Here is a 21,205-nt window from a genome sequence, read left to right as displayed (position 1 = left end):
ACACAGCCTCGCTGTTGCTTGCCTTTGAGCCACGGATGGAAGCAAAAGGGCGACTGTTATGATTTTTGGCGCGATTTACTTCCTCCAATGAGTAGTCAAACTCCTGTTTTAGAATTTCCAGTTTGACATAACGAACTGAACCTCAACAATCGTTTCCCGATGCCGCAATAAATATTGCGTTTACTCAAACAAGAGAAAACTTGACTCCCGGTTCCTGTCCGTGGTCTAAATGCCACCCACAAAAAGGAAAATGTCGTTGCACACAAGCGTTAAGATGGTGGGAACTTGCATCTTATCGCATTTTCAATGAGTTACTACCCCCAGTAAAACATAAATCCTATCAAAAATGTGTTTACTGCATGTGAAGGTAGCGAAAAGTGATACACAAGTGAACGGAAGTGTTGGTTGGACGAAAAAGAGACAAACGTGAAAGTCTGGGGATGAGACTCCAGTTGAGACCGCCATTTTAAATGTTTGAATCCGTCCCAAAGGAAAGACACATTGTTCTTAGCTTCGGGAGATTGTAGCGCTAGCTAACTCAAAGAAAAACGGAAACATTGAAGCTAATAGTATTAACTTTATCTCAAAACTGACTTATGTTTCAAAACATCGTCCGATAGTGTGTTTTGTGCTTCAGATCGATCGTATGTTGCTTTCAATGTTTTGTATGTGGTTCGTGACCCTTTGGAAAAGTAGTTTCCCACGAAACCCCCCTACCCCTTGGAAATTACTGCCCTTTAACCCCCCCTCTCCCTCGGAATTTCCAATTGTCTTCCGTGGTGGGGGTATGGATATTTTCTGGAACCACACAATGCTTAGCAAACAGGCTCCTCGAGCAACGTTTGTGACTCGCAAAAGCAGGTACGCCTCTGCTGGTACGACTTCTGGGTGACCCCTTAAATGGTGTTAATGACCCCTGACTTGAAAAAATTGCCTGGAATGCTGCAGTTTAATACCACCCAACTCAGTCCCTTCTGTTTTTGAGTAACACGTACCATAGGCAACCCAGTGTACGCTCATGAAGCGTCTTGAGTAAAAGTCTTGCCTGTCACTCCCCTGGCAAGTGGTGTCTTTGTGCATAGAGCCTTCTGCGCATATTTTCTTAAGATCGAGAGGGTAGTGGGAAATGCGTAGATTTCTCTGGTGGACACAGTAGGATGATTAACTTAACCGGCAATGGCGTTGAAAGTCATGTAACACAAATGGCGTTTTGGTGGATCTTTGAACAAAATATACCCTTATGGAGCTCAATAATGGAAAGTGAATTGGATACACGGTGTGTTGTTTGACACGATTGAGTTTCTTGTCTTCACGCAATATTTCGGTAGAAAAGGTGGCCTTTATGAATTCATCATGTTGTATGATATGCGATCTTAACTGGATAGTTTTTATGGCAATAGTAAAGCATTTTCGTGTCAAAATAAGGTAAGCGTCTTTCTGTTGTGTTAACTTAATTAAATATAAATATACCATGCAGCAAAAACTTGATTTCCACTCTCAAAATTACCTCCAGAACCTACTTTTTGCGCAGAATAAGCTTTTAGAATGATGTTCTTGTCTTCTGTGGTGATACTTGACGATTCGGGAACATTTTGTGAAAAAATAATTATAACGGGCCACACGCGCAACTTGATCGCGCGACCTTGGCCTTTTGAAAACTCGTAAAATATTCGCGGACCGTTCGATTTCTCTGAAATTTGAAAGGATGATTGCTAACGAATAGAGAAAGATTTTCACAATAACTAAAAATTCCTGTGTTAAGCATTAGAATTGGACGAAGAGGTAAATGCGACTAAATTTGTTCCGTGCATTGCTATTTTTATGTTTTGACTGTTGTGCAAATTTTGACAGATAATATTAAATTATGAAAAAATATCTACGGATAGATCATTAAAAAATCTTTAGTTTTAGCGGTTATTTGAACATAAAAGATGCAAGAGGCTTGACGAGAAATAATACTTTTGCTGATACAATGTATTTGAAAGAAGGAAATTTTGCGGGAATCATGGTGAAAATGAGTTTACAAATTTGCATATGTGCGTTGAAATGTGATACGCGAGGAGACAGGAATTTTATTTCTCTGACAAATGATTATTTCATTGTAGTGTACGATGAAATTTATTTGGGAAGCCAACAATATTTCTTTAACTTCTTGGTTAATCCAATTTATTGCTACAACTTGCTAGTGCGAAGATTGTTTACATGAAACTCATGCTTTTTGCGAATTTTGAGTGTCATGAAATTACATAATTTGCGTGACAATATATCCCTTTACTCTAACCCAAAAACATTCAGATAGTAACCAACTTCACATTTACTTAACCATATCTTCTGCTTTTGTGCTTGTCAGCATTGTGATTTGCGATAATTTGCAAGTCTGTTTTTGTATCTCATAGATGTTTAGATTTTGAATTACATGGCCACTCAACCTCTCGATTGTATGAATTTTAGTTCACTCTGAAGTCAAAATAGATATGTTTCTCAGGAACCCAACAAAGAAGGCTTCCTGACCTGACAGATGAAATCTAAATATTCAGTTAAATATTACAACAAAATTAAAAAACCAACGACGGAAGTTTCTTGGCTAAAAAGTACGTTGTTTTGCTCTGAAAACCACAAACAATTAACATTCTTTCCCGTAGTTCATTCAGTTTACACAAGGTGATCACGTGAACCTTTATAGTTGCCTAGCACGTGATCAATTTCTTCCTTTTAACAAAACATCATGACCTTTCGTTTATTCATAAAAGTTAAAGACTGCAGAAATTTTCGTGTTTTTAAGATCGATTGTCATTTATCTTTCGATGAGAATTTGATTCAGAGTTAAATATAAAAACTATGTATTTTTTTTTCTTCATCTGTCTTTTGGCTTGTCTTTTTCTGGTGCAAACACAAAGCCAAACAATATTTTGACCTGGCATCAGATTAAACTAACAAGAAGAGGAATTATGAAGCAGAAACAACACCTTCAGTCCTTTCGTAGTGTGTGCAATAAACGTTTGCTTAGTGCAACTGCAAGACATGCTGTCAGAGCAATTTGCAGTTAGTTTTTTGCAGACTATTTATTTAAAGAAGAAACGAGTGAATTTTACTGAAGAGCGTGTTTCGTTATCTTTAAACTGAATTTCTTAAAAGCTTAAAAAACTAAAAGACCTCAAAATGGGACAGGACATTACAAGATAATTAAAGGTGTGAATGTGGGAGCGAAAGGGCCTCTGCTGGCATGACATGTGGGTGACCCCTCAAATGGTGTTTAATGACGCCCCACTTGAAAAAATTAACTGGAATGCTGCAGTTCAATATCACCCAATTCAGTGCCTTCTTTTTTTTGTGTAACACGAACCACAGGCAACCCAGTGTAAGCTTTTTGGAGCTTTCAGTTTGTATTCATTTTTACATCCAGCCACGCATGGTTTTTTTTTTATTTTTGAAAAATGTTCTTTTTAAAGACATAAACGATACTGAAATACCCATAACTTTTTCAAAAAAGATGATTTTAAAAAATCAATGCTTAGCTATATTTCTGTATTTGGGGTGAAACGTGCCATGTAAAAAAAATTAATTCAATTTAAAGACCGCCAGAAATTTAACTTTTTCTCAAACCGGAAGTCAGGTTGTTTATTGACTGAATAAATGCCAGCCCGTGAAGGCTGAATTACATATTCATAAAACTAGAATAGATAAAATTACAAAACTAAGTATAAATTGTATTGATTATAAATCCAATTAAAATATCAATGTTAAAGTCAATGTTCATTGTTTCTTTTAAGACTGGAGGTTATAATAAATGTATTCTTGAAACGGTCAGTTTTCCACTTTGGTATAGAAAAATATCTGTTATGCCTAAGAGAAAGTATTGAATTGTTCTTGGGAGGGAGCAGCTTATTTAAGATAATTCCTTAGTATTGCATTGCGCATCCCTACTGCGCACGATTTTCGCCTCATTAGCGCGCGCACATGAGCACGTGCGCGTACAAAACGTAAGAGATTTCCCTCAAACTAAGCCTGATGCCGAAAGAACTGCTCCTTTTCTCTCAAACGAGCACCGTGACCCCTGATTTTTTTTTCAGGTATTTGCTAAGAACAGTCTAATAAAGAACACATTTGAAGAAGAAAAAAAGTTTGATAGTAGAACATGAATTTTTTTCGGAAAACAGTTCCGTACTTGGTGTATTTTACCCAATGCGAAGACTTCAAGCTAACCACATGTGGTATAGAATAGCACAAGGTCACTTTTGCCCTTTTTAGCTGTACCAGAAAATACAAATGCTTGGCTGCTTTTTTGACTATCTCGATAATATGATTGTTCCACGAAAGATTATGTGATATTGTTACGCCAAGCAACTTTCTAATTAGTCCTCTCCATTGATAAGGATAGGGTTGAACTCCGGTGATTTCTTGGCGAAAGAAATTCCCAGCTCTTTACATTTATCGTTGTTCAGTTGAACTCTGTTGTTGATAGACCACTGGATAACTTGATTGGTAATAAGTTGTGACTTGCTCTCATTACCTTTGGCAAAAATCTTAGATATTGCCGTGTCATCAACATATTTCCACAGCTGAGCATTTTAAAGAGCTGATTTCCAAGTAGTTGATCAGGACAAGGAACAACCATGGACCAAGTTTACATATCACAATAGTTCCGTTACTTTGAAGCTACGCATATTCACAAGAATTATTATAATTATCGTGGTTCTCTAGCAGGTTCTTTTCTGTCCTTGCAGTGTCAAGCTTCCCATTATCGCTAAAACGTGTTGTTAAAGACTTCAGTTTTACAACAGTGTTTTGCGAAGTTCGTAACGCTGTGGCCTGCGAAAGTGCAAGACTTGATCGCCTCCTGTTGCTTGAGTTGTTTGATTGACAAACAATGGTTGCAAGGGAAAACTCAAAACTCATTCGAAAGGCGAGCAATATTATTTCTTTCTCTCATGAATGACCAGAGCCGTTCTCACGGGAGTGAGGTGCGGTATTGCGGAATATCAAAATATCAATAGGCCGTATCACTTTTGATATATCAAAATTGTTCTCATACATTTCTTGGAAGGTTTTTTGATAATATCATGAGATTTTGATAGTGATAGAAGGCAATGATATTTTGATAATCTGCAGAGGTAATGGAATAACAAGTTCTTGTGATATTATCAAAATATCAAGAAGGCTATCAAAATCTCAAGTCTCTGCTAGGGTCAAGTTATAGGTGATGAGGTTTGATATTATGATATATCATGATATTATCAAGGCCTCTTGATATTATCAAAATATCAAGAAGGCTATCAAAATCTCAAGTCTTTGTTAGGGCCAAGCGATATGTGATGAGGTTGATGTTTTGATATATCGTGATATTCTCAAGATCTCATGATATTATCAAAAGTCACAATATCAAGAAAGGTATCAAAATCTCAAGTCTTTGCCAATAAGGTCAAGTGATATGCATTGAGGTCTGATATTTTGATATATCATGATATAATCACGATATCATGATATTATCAAAATATCAAGAAGGCTATCAAAATCTCAATTCGGCTAGGGTCAAGTGATACTTATTGATGATATATCATGATATTATGTGGTATTTAATAGAACAGTGCAAGTGAACATTCAGTTTTAACCCTCCAAAATAATTAATGATTGTGTGTTCTTTGCTAGTGAAATTGAGCTTTTGGGACACAGTATCAACCAGGATGGACGTAAACCTAACAGTAAAGGCATCAAAGCCATCACAGCCATGAAATCACCTGCAAATGTCACCCACCTCAAGCAGTTTCTCGGTATTTCTGTGATTATGTACTTAGCATGTCTGATCACACATTTCTTTTGCAACAACTTCTAAAGAAAGGTTCTCCCTTCAAATGGACCCAAGACCATGAACACAGCTTTGAAAACTTGAAACACCTTGACACAGATCCATCTGTCATGCTCCACCATCCTAACTGGAATGCTACATGTAGCTTTGAGGTCCATTTGGATGCAAGCAAACAAGGTTGCGTGCCATGTTGGCTCAGGAAATTGGGGGAAAACTGAAACCAATCCGGTTTGCATCGCAGGCCTTCAATGCTGTTGAATCTTGTTGGACTACACTGCAACAACAACTTTTCGCAGTAAAATGGGGTTTAGAACAATTTTGACCATACATTCTTGGTCACCGCATTATAGTGCTGACAGACCATGCAAACCTACAGTGGCTCACTACTATTGCTCCACAGCAAGCTTAAGTAGCCAGGTGGTGCATGTCAATGGTGGAATTTGATTTTTACATCGAACACCGATCAGGCACAACAAATGTTGTACCAGCTGTTCTAAGTCCTTATCCTCTTACTAAGGTTCCAGACTGTTCCCTTGTTACCTTACCAGACCATAAGATTCTCGCCTTGTCGGTGGACATCCCCACCCATATAACTCAAGGGGTGACTGATACACTTTCTCCAACTGTCATCCATAATTATGTCTAATGCTTGTTTGTTAACACATCCTACATGCACCTCACCCACTTCAGCTAGAGGACATGACTCTCATACTGACACAGCCATGGAGGAACCAACACACTGCCAACTTTGGATGTATCGAGATGAATTTATGGTCGACCCATCACACTATCGAATTATGGTCCCTTTACTTCGCTGTATATTATTACAAGCTTACCATGATTCACCACTCGCCATGCACAGAGGTTGTGATGCAACTGATGAATCACTCTCTTATGATTATTACTGGAGAGGCATGGCCAAGCAAGAAAAAACTGGATTTGATGTTGCCCTCAGTGCATCCATTTCAAAACACCAGATCCAAAGCATGGACCCATGCAAGTTCACCTCTACCAGAGTCCTTTCTACACCATTGGCATAGATTATGTAGGACCTCTGCTCCAGACTCCGTCTGGGAACAAGTGGATAATTACTGCCGTATGTCCTTATTCTAACTTCCTGGTTGCTATTCCAGTTCCAGACAAGAGAGCAACCACGGCTGCACATGCACTTTTCGATCATGTTTTTCGTCAATACGGGTTCCCTGCAGAACTACTCAGTGATCGAGGTGGTGAATGGACTAATGCAGTGGTTTTCCAGCTCACTAAATCACTTTCAATAGACCATGTTTTCACTACCAGCTACAGACCTTGGTTGAACTGAAAGGGTTCACCAATGGCTATTAAAATAGGGCAATAGCCATTTACTGTATCAAACTTCAGACCAACTGGCAAGATTTCCTTCAACCAGCACTTTACACACGTTTCACCAATTCCAGGAATGGACAAACTCAGTCCCTTTTTCCTCGTTTTTGGTCGCCACGCCCCTTCACCTGAAACTCTCACCTTGGCTCTACCTTCAAAGCCTCTTTCCCAACAAACATATGCAGAAAACCTAGTTCCACGATTATCAGATGCCCAGAAAGAGTTTGATCGCATTCAAGCTGACTTACGGTGATCCCAAGGAGAACATTATGACCAAAATGCCCGAAATTTGCAGGTTCATGATGGTATCCGTGTATACGTTCACAGACCTCCCCCTTCAACACAACCACAAGGCTTATCACCTCGCTTCACACATCGTTTTGATGGACCATTCATAGTACAAGGACTTGTCCACGGACACCAGGACCTCATTAAATTACATCATGAAATCACTGGTCAAGATATCCTTGTTGTCAACATCGACAAAATTGTCATTGTTCCTACAGGTGATCCACAGGACCTTCGCCCTGAAAGTGAACCTCCCTTGCAACCTGTACCTATCCAGCCTGCACCTTCTCAATCAATCTCTCCTGGTGTTGCCAAAGTAGCTTTTGCATTTGGCCAAGTACTTCGTTCATTGCCCCGTCACCAAGCTTTTGTTTCTGAAGCTTGTAAAACCGTTTATAAAACCATGCCAGAAGCCTGGGATATCCTTTCCCGATGCGGTAAACTGAAAGGACCTGTATCCAAGTGCTCTTACTTGTCTATGAAAGGTGGTGCTCAAGGAGGAATATACATGTATGTTATTGTTCTTGATGGTAAACTCTTTGATGAACTTAACAAGTGAACCCTCAAGAAGGGGTGGACTGTTAGGATGCAATCAATGTTTTGTTTCCAAATTTTTATATTGTTTTATTTTCATGGATTCCCTCAAGAAGGGGTACTAGGTCACCCGGTTGCAACCGGTTCGATTTTCTGTTGTCAAAGTGACAAATGCTGTCGTTGTTCCTTTCCGGTCGCTAATCCGTCCGACTACAAATAAAGCATTCAGAAGGGAAAACTGACCTGTGCATGAGTTTTTCTTCAGTCTTCTCACAGTCAAGCGTCACATTATTTTTAAGGTGTTCACACTCAATTGAACCTTGAGCCCTGCAAAAAGTCAGACAACAGCTGGCATTTAATTTTTTTCACGTTTGTTTTGACAGGAGCAAATCTAATTAAAGGCCGTGGGAAACCGAATCCTTACCATGGCAAAAGCTTTATGTAACATTGTTGCTGTCTTTAGGATTTCCAGTGGCTTAATTAATTAACAAAGCACTTGACAACAACAAACAAAGAAACAAAGTACTTGACAAAATTAATATTAAGGACGGTGCCTACTAATTCAAAGCTATTTTTGCGCCGTTTACTGAATATGCGAGAAAAGCAGATCTTAACAAGCATTATTGAATACCAAAAAGAAAATTGGGGGTAACCACGCATTTTTTGAAGATAATTAATCAACAATATTTGCAGAAAGCTTTAAAATACAAAGCAATGTATGGCGTTCTTTGCCAAATTGAAGCTTAATTATCTCTCAATTTTCTTTTTGGATACCAAGAGCACTTGCTAAGTTCTGCTTTCTCTGCATAGTTTTCAGCCCTGCAAAACTATCCCTGTACTAATGCACCAGTCATTTGAAACCCCAAGCCTTAGCGGGGGATTGTGGGGACTTTCACCTCATATACACGTCATTTTGGTTCCCAGGGAGGTGGGGAAGTCACGGTCTCCGCATCCCCTACCGAGGAATTAAGCGGGGCAGTCACCCCTTGGTCAGTGGTCCTTATTTCCGCGCCTCATGGTAATTTTGCATACATTATTGTCGCTTTCTTGACAAACTCAATCCTGGATTCCCATCTGGATAATGCTTTGCACAGTTTCGTATCGCCATGGACCGAAAAAGGCTGTTGCAGCCAAAAATCTGGAAAGCTTGATCGACAAAGGTAGGCACATTTTAAATGATATTGTATGCTCTTCACTCATTGTTCTCGAATGAAAAATTTTAATATCGAAAGAATCGTTCCGGTATGCTTGCCCTTGATTTAAGCTTGAGTTTAATGTTCCCGAATGAAGATTGAAAGAATCGTTCCGGTATGCATGTCCTTTTAACCCAAAGTTTTTTATTCTTTTGTTATGAAAATCAATTGCATGTCCTTGTACTCAAAATCTTGTGCACGCATTTTTTATGTACCAGGCGACTGGTTTTGACGGATGACCTATCTAATTATCACAAATAGAGCTTTAAGTTATGTCTATTATTATAACTATTTAGATCTATTTAAGCTTATTTAAACTGAGGACTGCTTTTTCTTGTGAGTTTTCATGCTTTCTATGTGATGTTCCGTGACCAATAACTACAAAATAAGGTTGTTTTAGTCATGGGTTGAAGAACCTTGCTTTTAGTCACATGTCAGAGATTGAAAATTCGGTCAATTGAACTCTGGACCTTTGGTTGTTGTTTTCAAATAAGGTTACACGTCTTGAGCGTACCAAAAGAAAAGTAGAGGCTGATGGGTATGTGTATAAGAAGAAAAAATCATGCTCTTCAACTCTGCACCAGAGCCTGAAAAACCTGTCAAGATGAAGCCAAGTATTAAAGCTAAAAAACTAGAAGAAATGAGCAAAGATCTGAAGTTAAAAAATAAATATTTCAATAAGAGAGATCAAGAGAAAAAGCAAGGAACCTGAATGCAGATGAGCAGTCACTCTGGTTAACTAAAGAAATGGATCCTCTACAGGTCAAAAAACGCCGCCTAGAAGAGCTACCTCTTTTGCAGAATAAAGAAAAGAAGAGTTCAAAAGAAAAAGAAAGGAGACAAAGGAATGGCAGACCTCTCCTACCTGGTGAAAAGCCATGGAAGAAACCTACCTCTTGCAAGAAAGGAAGCTTGGATCTCTTTCTCAAGCAAATTGAAGGTAAAGGGCAGAGACTCTGATCATCAACAGGGTGATGAGGAAAGCAGTCACAGCAGTGGTTACTCAGCAGGATAGGTGCAAGAAGGTGACGCCTCTGGTCGTCCTCAGGGTGAAGAGGGAAGCAGCGGTAACTCAAGAGCACAAGTGCAAGAAGGTGACGCCTCTGGTCGTCCTCAGGGTGAAGGGCAGAGTAGGTCACCATCATCGCCTCAAACACATGATTCTTTTTTAGTCTAGGATTATGCCAGTCACACGACTGTCCAGACTTTCAGTTGTGCATTACTTTGAAAGACAAAGTTGTATCTGATGTCAGTAGTTGTCATAAAGCTGATGGAGTTTATCAGACCTTTTTGTCTGGTGTGACATTATCACAATTTGTGAAGGCAAGAACTGCATACTGTTACAACTTTCATGCCATTGGATGTTGTGAGTGTAAAGGTTTAATACAGACAGCAAATGAAATCATTTCATCTGGTATAGTTGATCTTGGCAATACCTTTCGCAAATGTTTCCCATCTGTGAAATATCAGCATCATAATGCAAAGCGGAATTTTTTGCAGTTGAATTGGTTTGCATTTGTTGATGAGTTGATGATTCTTTTGAATAGAACAATCCAGACAAGCATATTTAACTCAAAGTCAACAGCAAGCTTTAGGTTGCCCCGACAACAATGTTGTTACTAAGTTAAACTCAGAAAGTGACAATCCAGATCAGCGGCTCTCTGTGAAGAAGCTAAATTCGCCTGAACGAATAGAAATGATTAAGAAGCAGAGGCGCATTCTAAGTTCAAGAACAAAAGGTAGAGTGACAAAAGAAATTGCAAGCGAGTGTTCGTTGAAACGAAAGATTCCAAAGCCAGTTTCTTCGGTTTTAAAGGAGTTCTCTAACATAGGTACAGATATTGAGGAATATGTGAGAGGCAGAAGGTGTGGTGCGGATGCATGGAGACGGACTGGAGTGGTAACTTTTAACCGAAATAGAAAGCGAGGACTGAAGGCATCTTTGATTGCATTCGTGTTGATGGAGCACACGATGAAAATCTAGTAGGGCTGGAAATTCAGTTCCTGTGGACTGAAAGACAAGTGACAAATAACAAATCATGCACTATTGCTACAGCACGTCATGGCGGTGGAAGTTACTGGAACCGTGTAGAGCCGCAGAATGGGTGTCTAGCCCTTGCACACAGCCATCTCTTTGTAACATCAACACTCAATGGGCACAATTTCAATGAAAAGGGCTTGGATTCAATCAAGTTACCAGAGAACTTAAATGCTGCAACAGAAGAATATATCAATAGAGTAGATGGTGCACCATGTGGTGATATGCCTATTCGGCTGCTGAAAGGAGCCAATGATGAATATGCTTCTTATCTTCACAAACGGCGTCCGGACCTTTCCTAAGTGATTCAACAAAAGCCAAGGAGCAGTTGAAAAGTTCAAATCCCACTCAGTTTCAGTACTTTTAATTAGTGAAATATGGGATGTGAGGAACAACCACTTGGTAAAGAGTGCTGCAGATAAATGTGTATTTCTTTTAGTCCTTGTTTTAAGGAAGGCTGTATTGACGCAATCTGCCAGAAAGGAAAGCCGCAAAGTGAGTCTCTCTGGAGTGAGAACAGTTTTTCCATCTCTTTGCTACCCCTTCCAATACCTGACAAATCAAGACCATGGCAGACACAAATGGTTCCATTACCAATGTGTCGACCTTAGGTCGAGAACCATCACTCCAGGGAAATGGTTTTGCCCTAATAGGTTAGCCTCTTTTGTACACTAATTGTTCCTGGCAGTATTGCAGTTAGCTGAGTAACGGCTGGAAGACTTTTGATCTAGTTTGTATTTCAATCTACACTGTTTTTGTTATTGTTCTGCAAACTGCCGGAAGATGAGAATGAACAAATGACCAAGCACATGACGTGGCAATAATGGGCATGCAAGAGTACTCTTTTTGTTTTAAACCGATTTTTTTCACATTTTGCAAAGCAAAAGTAGAGTAAAGTAAAGTAAAGTAACCATGATATTTAACGTTGATAACTCGTAACAGTAATTCAACTGACAAAAACGTGAGGTCGATGGTGCGCTCATTTTACTACCCCTTTTCCATCAGTGCTCTGTTTTACAGGTATTTAAAGCTACTTAGCTACACGGAAAGGAAAGAAATCGAAACAAAGATGCGAAATGCGGGAATCGAACTCAGGACCTCTTGCACTAAGGCCGCGTACTAACCGACTGTGCCACCCTTGCTCCTGATAATGATAGCCATTACTCTAAATAATGGTCAGTATTTGGTATCGCACGTGAATTGTGTTAGGGTTCTTCACCTTTTGATCAGTTGAATCAATTAAATTTTATAGTGAGGCGGATCACATTGTATGCAATCAGTTGAAAAAATTTCAATTCCTACTAAGTATCAATGAAACTAGTTCTACAATAAAGATATTTTGACATACTCGTTGTGCATTGAGGAGCCTTTGCCACTAATTTGCTGGCCGCTCAAAGATCAATCTGTTTATTTCATGGCTGCCAACAGTGTCTTTTAACCAGTGTGTTACGCTTGGCAATAATAAGTTGTTTTACTAAGGGAGTACCATGTGTTGAACAGTAGTGGCGGGGGAATGCATCACTCGCATAAAAAGAGAATGCCCTGCTCAAGCCCGAATTGGGGGGGGGGGGTGGGGGGGGTGGGGTTTCTTATGACTGGTGCGTAATAGGCACCGCTGGTGGGAGTAAGAGTAGGGGATGTAGTCCCTGGTGTTGTCGCTGTCCTGTTCCCTCCAACAGAAGTTGCTGGCTTAGCAGTGATGTCTCTAAAAAGGCTTAATGTGTATGAGGCCACCTACGCAGAAACAGCCATAAGTCAAAAAGGGACTTGCCGAGTGCTGGAACATGTAGATGTAGATGTGATACAGATCTGCTACTCATATTATATATATGACATGTACAGTACCGCTCAGAGATAAGCGAACCACCAAACACGTTTCAAACTAGTTTCAAACTGGTCTTAAACTAGTTTGCGTTTGCGTTCAACGCAAATGCGTTGACCAATGTCATTAACTTTCAGAAGCATTTGCATCACAAAAGGTTCAATGATGCCTTCGCAAAGCAATGTCACAAAATAAAACTCAGTCTCGTCATCTGACTCTGCAAAGTTCGGCTTCTGGCCGACAAGGTGAATGTTTTCAAAGTTTTGCACATTGCATAGCCATGTCATGTAAACTAAAGGTACAAGACAACTTTTGAACCAACCAAACAACACTTTGATGACAAATGTAATGAAAATCCATAATTTAACGCGCCGGCAAGCAGTTGTAAACACGCGATTGCCTGCAGACATCTGTGAATGACTTTTCAACTGTCTTGCAGCTTTTAACTACATGAGCCCAAAGCACCGGGGACAATGATTTTGACGATATTTGGAGTGGTCCTTTGCTTGAAAAATAAAATCACTTGAGATATACAGGAACGAAAATACACGTTGCGCTGTTTGAACACGAAGATGCGAAAATTTGATGTGACAAGCCGACTTAATTTTACTCAAGTTAAGTATGGAGGCGCCATGTCGGTCCACTGCTGAAGTACACCAACATGGCGGCCAGAAACCAGTAGAAACATCTAGAATTTAGTTTCGCTGTCTTTAATACTTTCTGCTGTAAAATGAGCTAGCAAACATTCGTATAGACACGTCTCCTAGTATATTGGCTGTTTAGGCCACAAAAACACTAGGGAAATCGATGTTTTTATGCAACTAGCATGTTTTTCGAAAGCTGTCAACAAGTCACGCACTGTGAAAAACTCTGAAATTCAAACTGCTCCATTTTCAAAACAAAGCACGGTACTGAGCTGAAAACATGCAAATAGATATATTAATTTTTTAAAACCTCTTGTAGCTGATCGAGATAAATACTCAAAAGGCTCTTTGGTTTTGTATTTTATTTTTTGTGACGTCACATGCAAACCAAGAATAAAGGCCAACACGATTCTGATTGGAGCTTCTCGTTTCTTGTACACTTGAGTATGTCCAGGCATTAAATTTTTATGCTAATGTTTTATGTATTTTTACCTGAAACTTGAAAGGTTGTGACAGACTCATGATTAGTTTTAATCATCATAGCCATAAATTAGGTTTTAATGTCTCTGTTCCTTATGTTTGTGTGCTAACTACTACATGTAGTTATGGGGGAGCTCTGCCTTGCGTTAGGTTAGCCTGTGCGACTTCGGCGATTGTGTGACAAAGGAACCTCACTTATCTCCCCAGCACTACAAGCTGAATGCAAAACAGCATGTGGTGGATTGGACAAGAGTATCGGTTCGCAGGCGATATTCAAAAGGAAACGCAGCCAACAAGCTTGAGGGAAATCACTGCGCAGACTTAACTGCACCACACAGGAGTGTCCCGAGTTTATTGACAGACAACGAGGCTAAATCTCAAGGGAGGAAGCTGGAGGGAAAAAACCAAATCGTAAACCACACTAATATATTGAGAGCTAACTGTGCTGAACTACAGAACCTAAGTGATCTCTAAATAGTTTTCACATGCTTTTATTGCTAGACAAATGTCTGCTGGCTTAGCCAGTCGGAAGTGCTGTACTACGAGAGAACTTAGTGTTACACGTGTCAACTCTTAGCCGAGAATAGAGCTTTGAAAAAAGCGCCAGTGCCGTGGATCGTACCAGCCTGCTAGCGACAACAAAGCCGCAAAGTTCGAAGCAAGAATACAATAAATCCTTAGTGTTTGCTGACCTCGGCAACTAGACGGCACAAACGCTACATTGAAAACAGAGCCACCATGAAAGGGTTACAGATAATGTTGTCACAATCCATTAACTACATTATACTGGTGTGACAGCAAAATTGCCTTACAATGTTATCAAATATACTGTACATAAAATAAAGGCAAAAGTACAATCATCATTATGTAAACCAACCTTAAATTTGATTGATCTGTAATTAACATAGTTGAATAATTTTTACTCTGACAAATTCCCAAGATTGTCTGCATGGAAGGATGAAGAACATGAAGGTTCTGCCTTAAAGATTCTCTTGATGTATTGAAACTTTCTCTCCATGGACTGGAGTAATCAACACCCCTGCAATAAGATTCAGCATGGAGTTATTCATCAGAGAAAGGTACAAAAAAACTTAAAGGGCCAGTTTGAACAACATATGGGTTGACCTTCAAGGAGGACCTTGAATACTGCCAGTGCTCTGACCACATTGCCATCCCTACTCTCCCAAGCATGCAGGTTATCCCCCATTCAGGGGCCAGCCCCCCTCCCTCTCCAACAGGACTTCATCAATTTGAAACAGATCAGATCAGAGGTGGCCCTGTTGTTACCTGCAGACCTGTTCATTAAGTTAGCCCTACAGTATCTCAAGTCTGGCAAAGGTTTTCCTTTACCACAGTCGTTGCTATTTAACATGGTACTTAAATTTATGTACCGATGACCATACATTTTCTCTCCCTTGAATCTTCACATCAAGGTTCATGTGTAAAAAATTGTACAGTTAAGCAAGATGGTGAGTTCTTAATTGCGTGCTGAAAATGCTCGAATTTGTTGTGACACTAGTTATTTGGTAACTTTTGGTACCGCATCCACGAAAAAAAGCTAATGTTCGATGTCAGGAGGTGGAGAAAAGTGGTGTTTGATGGTGTTTGATTTGTTTAGTATAATAAGGTAAACGTTTTTCGGTCCTGGTCAGAGATAATTGAGTTGAACTGAATAATTGAAAGTTGACTTACATGCACTGTAGATGAATTCCATAAAGAACGAAATTCGATTCAGGAATTATATACAAAACAAAATCATGCGTCCCGTTTGTCTTGTTTGAGGAATTATATTGAGGCTTGATAAAAAAAAACTATGCGCACTTATAGTAAAATGCTTAAGAACGAAGCATTAGTAGCACTATCACTGGTTGTGATTGTGGTAGTATGGTGACAGGATTAAAATAATTAGTATCAATTTAAAGTATAATTCAAAACGGTTGCATGAAACTTGATCAAAACAGAAAACTTTGTGTATAAAAGTTAATGGTTAACATTGTATTGTTTGTCAAATCAATTGGCTCAAAACATCTAACAAAATATTCTTTTACTTACACTGTACAGAAGTGTGATCTGGACAAGTACAGTTGATATATGTTGTGGTTCAAATGTTTTCTTAGTTTAATTTTTTTCAATCCAGTTCAATTTTGTGTAATATTCTTTATCATAATCAGAAACAAATGAAAAATCTAAACTGAACTACACCAGTCTGTAATTTCTACAATTTTTAACCAACTATAAAATTCAACTGTAACATATTATATGAATTTTGAATTTATCCACATGATCAAAGAACTTTGTACAGTCACATAAATGTACATCATGTAGTGTCAACTTATGATATCATGTTTTGACTGATAAATCACATACACTAGATCATCTGGTAAGTCCTCGTCTCCTTCAACTCCTTTAACTTTGGGCTTCACAAGGATATGTTGAACTAAGAAAGATCATGAGACAAATTTTAAATGGTACTACAGGCATACATGTATATTCAACACTTGTACAAGACTTGTACAAAGTGTACATTATGCTCTTCTAAAATTCGTATTTTAATTTTATTACGAGACTAATTTTAATATTTGTTTTAGAATTGTAAATGCATTGTAATGTCCTCAATTAGTGGTGTGCTGACATAATTTCTTTACCAACACTCTTCGACTTATAATTAATAAAGTTATTATTTTCAACTATTAAACTGTCCTGAACATACATGTGTCAAGATGAAACAAATGAAGAAAGAAATTTTGGAATGTACACCTGCATAAAAAAGGCAAATGTGAATTATGTCACATAGCTAGAGCAACATACCGGTACATTATGTAAAAGTAAGGATACTAGAGCCTTTATTTATACACAGTGGTATCTTTGAAGCTTGAAGCTTGTACATGTACTGTAAGACTGTGTATAGAGGGTAACAATTGGCCAAAGCAGAAAATACCATAAAACTCTTTGTTTGTCCACCCAAATTTTGAATGAGCATTGTTTCCTATTTCTCTTGGGACTTACAATGGTCCCAGGAGAAAACAAAAACGTAATCAACATTTGGGTGGCAAACCAAGAGTATTTTGGTATTTTCTGCTTCGGCCAATTCATTAAATCACATTAGAGTTAATGCACCAAACTAGAAAACAGGAAGCCAGTTGGATATTTACAGTCTATATAATAACCAAATCAATCCGCGCACTCTGATTGGTCAACCAGCTATGTTTTATTGTGCCAGTAAACTCAAGGAAAAATTGTACGTCTTCTGAATTATTATATAAAAGCAATAGACCACAGGTTTCTATGGTTTATAGGCATGATAAACCACTTGGGATGTTGGAAGAACACTCGAAGAATTCATAAATCACTCGCCTGCGGCTCGGGATTTACGAATTCTTCTCATGTTCTACCTATCAGTCTATAAACCATAGAAACTTGTGGTCTATTGCTTAATTGTACAAAACATGGTGGAGTTGAATACAGGGGAAGTGAAGAAAAATCGAGAAAGTGAGCAGAGTGCAATTTAACCCTGGCTTGAGTATTCGCATGCAAATCCAGCCAGCCTCCTTCTACTGAATGACAATGCCTGAATCATAAAGCTCCCTTGAGATATGGTCATAATGACTGCATATTGCACTAATAATGTGCTGTTTGCATCAAGGTGAATTAAGAAGACCATAATAATTACAGTGTATATTATTATTCTGTAGCTGCATGTACACTGCAGGGTTTTCGGTGACTTTCACCATCTCTTGCACGTGAACTTGCCCCTAATTTTCCTTGGAAATGACCCCAAATCTTACATTCGAAAAGAACACGAGCCTTCGATAAGGAAAGTTTTGTTCATGAAAAACAAAAGAGAATACATGTATGAATATGAATATGAATATTTTTCGGCGGGGACTTCTTTTTTCCTGTCCAAGACAAAGGCTGTTATCGAGGATCAAACACACTCGTTTTGAGCAGTCCAGTAGTTGGTGTAAGCTGCCTGATTTGCTAACTACATTTGAAGCGTGACAAGACAACATCCACCAGAGGTCTTTTCAAGCAAGAAAGATGAAATACATTGCACGCAGCTGTACAGAATGCAAAGGAGCCTTAAAGAGGGCTATGTCACGCTTTTTTAATGCCTTTTTAAAAGTATTCATTTACTCTCTCTCTGAATAAAAAAGCCAAAATTTAATGATATTAGTGTTGTGTTCAAATACACTCATTAATGCTCTAGAATGCATTCTACATGTAAGAGACCCAATTTTCAAAATTTTTCCAGGGGGAGGATGCCCATGGACACCCCTACAAGCTTGTGCGTTCAGCCCTCCGAAAGCGCACCTTCAGTGCGCATAATTTGTCCATTCTCTGCTTACTCCTCCTCCTCCTCCTTTGCCTTCTACTAAATTCTTATTGAAAACCCTGACAATGTATACAGAAGAAACAAATGCCAGAAAACAGGTGAAATAAAACTTTCCCTTGCTTTGTAAGATATAAAAGAAACCCAACTTACAGTAGTAACTGTTTCAACCCCCTTTTATTCTATAGGTATTGACAACCTTCTCCTAATATTTCACTAGTAAGCAAATGATTAATGATTGTATCTATTGATAATTATATTTATCTTAGGATCAAGATTGTGATAGGTTATTTCATTCCATTCTCGCTTCAGATCTGTATTAATAGAATTTTCTTTATAATCAAGGATGACCCTAAGGAAAGCTAATGAAGTACATGTACATGTAGACTCACTTAAAGGAGCCCAGTAGCGATGTTGGGCAATAAGGCTTGACAAAATCCTCTATATTTTACAGTGAAACCAGTTGTTTGTTTGCAAGCCACTTTGCAAAATTATCACACAATATTGCATTTTTGATTGGCACTTTGCTCCAAGCAAGTTGAAGGTTCACTTACGCTCAGTTGAAGTCTAATGGTATGCCTTGAACTGTAATCACATTGTGGACCTTCTCCATAGTTGGTTTGGAATTGATAACTTTAATATTTCTGAAGGCCCTTCGGCTTCTAATGGATTTGAAATAATTAATTTCTTTGAAGAAAGTTTATGTAGGGAATCCAGTATTGGCGAACGGAAATTTCGTGGAAAACCAGTTGCGCTGAATGCTAAGAAATCGTAGTGTTGAATTCATATTTCCATCCCCTTACAGTCCTGAATTAAATTCTTGTGAGTTTTCTTTTAGGTCGATGAAGGAGTATTTGAGACAACATGAACACTTTTCAACTGACTTCACAGAACTTCTGGCAATTCAAGGTTTGCAAACAATCACACCGTGTGGATTTTTTTATTTAAAAATTACTTTTTTCAGAGCCTCATATATCCTACCCAGTGTAGAGTTATTATGGTGTAAATTTACATTGTAAAAAAAATAGAGTTCAAGGATGGAGGTGTAGCAATCTAGTAGATTATGCCAAGAAAGCCTAACAGGAACATGGACTAAACTTACCTAAAAATGTGTCAAACGTTTTTACTTTTCATGTACATGAGTTGACAGGTACACTGTACGTGGGTGAATGGATAAGAGCTTTTCTGGACAACAATCATTGCATAATTTTACGTAAAATGGCAAATGGGAAACGGTAGGGTGATGTTCTCTTATGAGAAGTTAGCTGATACCAGCTGCTAACAGGCAAGAGATGACCTGATATCAAACAAGCTTCATCCATTTTTGGCAAAACACAAATTTTTATTGTTTGACGATTGCTGTTTGCCATAAATGTGATGCTAAATCTCTCTATTATCTGTGGATGTCATTAAGTGCTTTCAGCCAGGTTAATTATGTGACTGTAAAAAAGAGGCCTATTTTCCAAATCGTAAAATTTGCCATTTTATGTAAAATTATGCAATAATTGTTGTCCAGAAAAGCTCTTATCCATTCACCCACGTACAGTGTACCTGTCAACTCATGTACATGAAAAGTAAAAACGTTTGACACATTTTTAGGTAAGTTTATTTCACGTTCCTGTTAGCCTTTCTTGTCATAATCTACTAGATTGCTACACCTCCATCCTCGATGCAACTTCACACTGGAACATCTCAACATTTCATGTAAATTTTGAGTTCCAAGAATCCAGCTTGTAGATTAAGTGAACACTTCATTTCCATGAATGTTGTATATGTCTTACAGTGTATTTATTGAACAACTACATGTAAAGTGTACCTTTGCATAAGCATTATTATGTAATCACACTGGGCTATCGATAAAATACAATGTAATAAAAACAAAAAACCAACCCATTGCCTTTCTAATGCTGGCCTCATACTCTGCTTTGACCTCGTCAAAAAGCTCCTTGATGTGTGGTTGTAACTCTAAAGATGACACAAGCCTTGCTGGAATCATAGTCAATATAGCATCCCACCAGTCATCAGCCATTGGTGTCACTGGACCTTTTTGTACACATTTCTTCATAAACTGGTAGTTTAACTGCACATGATAATATATGAATTAATGAATTAATGCTAAATTTAAATGAAAAATCCAATATAGACAAGCAGTTTTGCATAAACAATAAAATGACTGACCCTTAAACACATTCGTGCAAAAATTTTCTAACATTGATTTTTTCTGCAAATTTTACCATTGAAAGATGATGAGTTAGTGATGTCAGAAATGTAAAAAAAGTGGGGGGTCACCAACTTCGTTGTGGACAGAACTTGCCCAGAAGAACACCCTAAATCTGAAAAATCCGGCTTCTTTAGCGAATAAGGCCACAGTGTCTGTAAGCCCAAAAATATTGCAATTACATCTTTGAAGTGAAATGTTCTCCACCAAACTTTGTTTAAGAGGACCCATCAAGTGAATTTAGTTAACTGTTGAGGTTCCTCAAAGAACAAGTCCGCATTTAGCGACCATAGTTTCATGCACCTTGAAGCCGCAAGATGGCAGGATTCCATGTCCCGAGGACACAAATCTTGAATTTTTTTTAACTTGCGACATTGATTTTTTGATCATTTTTGGACAATGTGGAGATAATTGTAAACAAAATCTGTTTCTAAAAAGAAAAGTAGGGGTCACCGAACATCCAAGATCGTTAAATCCAAGCAAGGCTATAGCA

The 21,205-nt window shown here is 38.4% G+C and overlaps 1 protein-coding gene across 1 annotated transcript in view; it reads right to left on the bottom strand.

Annotated features, from left to right (window-relative positions):
* The window catches only part of LOC138015676 (dynein axonemal heavy chain 12-like), a 319,401-nt gene that overhangs the window by 275,796 nt on the left and 22,400 nt on the right, over positions 1-21,205 (bottom strand). The window contains exons 5-8 of the mRNA XM_068862787.1: positions 20,385-20,574; positions 16,532-16,601; positions 15,042-15,203; positions 8,231-8,314 (exon numbers count right to left, since the gene is read on the bottom strand). Of these exons, the coding sequence (XP_068718888.1) occupies positions 8,231-8,314; positions 15,042-15,203; positions 16,532-16,601; positions 20,385-20,574 (506 nt within the window). The remainder of the gene's footprint in view (positions 1-8,230; positions 8,315-15,041; positions 15,204-16,531; positions 16,602-20,384; positions 20,575-21,205) is intronic.

Source organism: Montipora capricornis, chromosome 9 (genome assembly GCF_036669925.1).
Source record: "Montipora capricornis isolate CH-2021 chromosome 9, ASM3666992v2, whole genome shotgun sequence".
NCBI classification, from domain to species: Eukaryota; Metazoa; Cnidaria; class Anthozoa; order Scleractinia; family Acroporidae; genus Montipora; species Montipora capricornis.
This window is presented reverse-complemented; position numbering and strand designations above follow the sequence as displayed.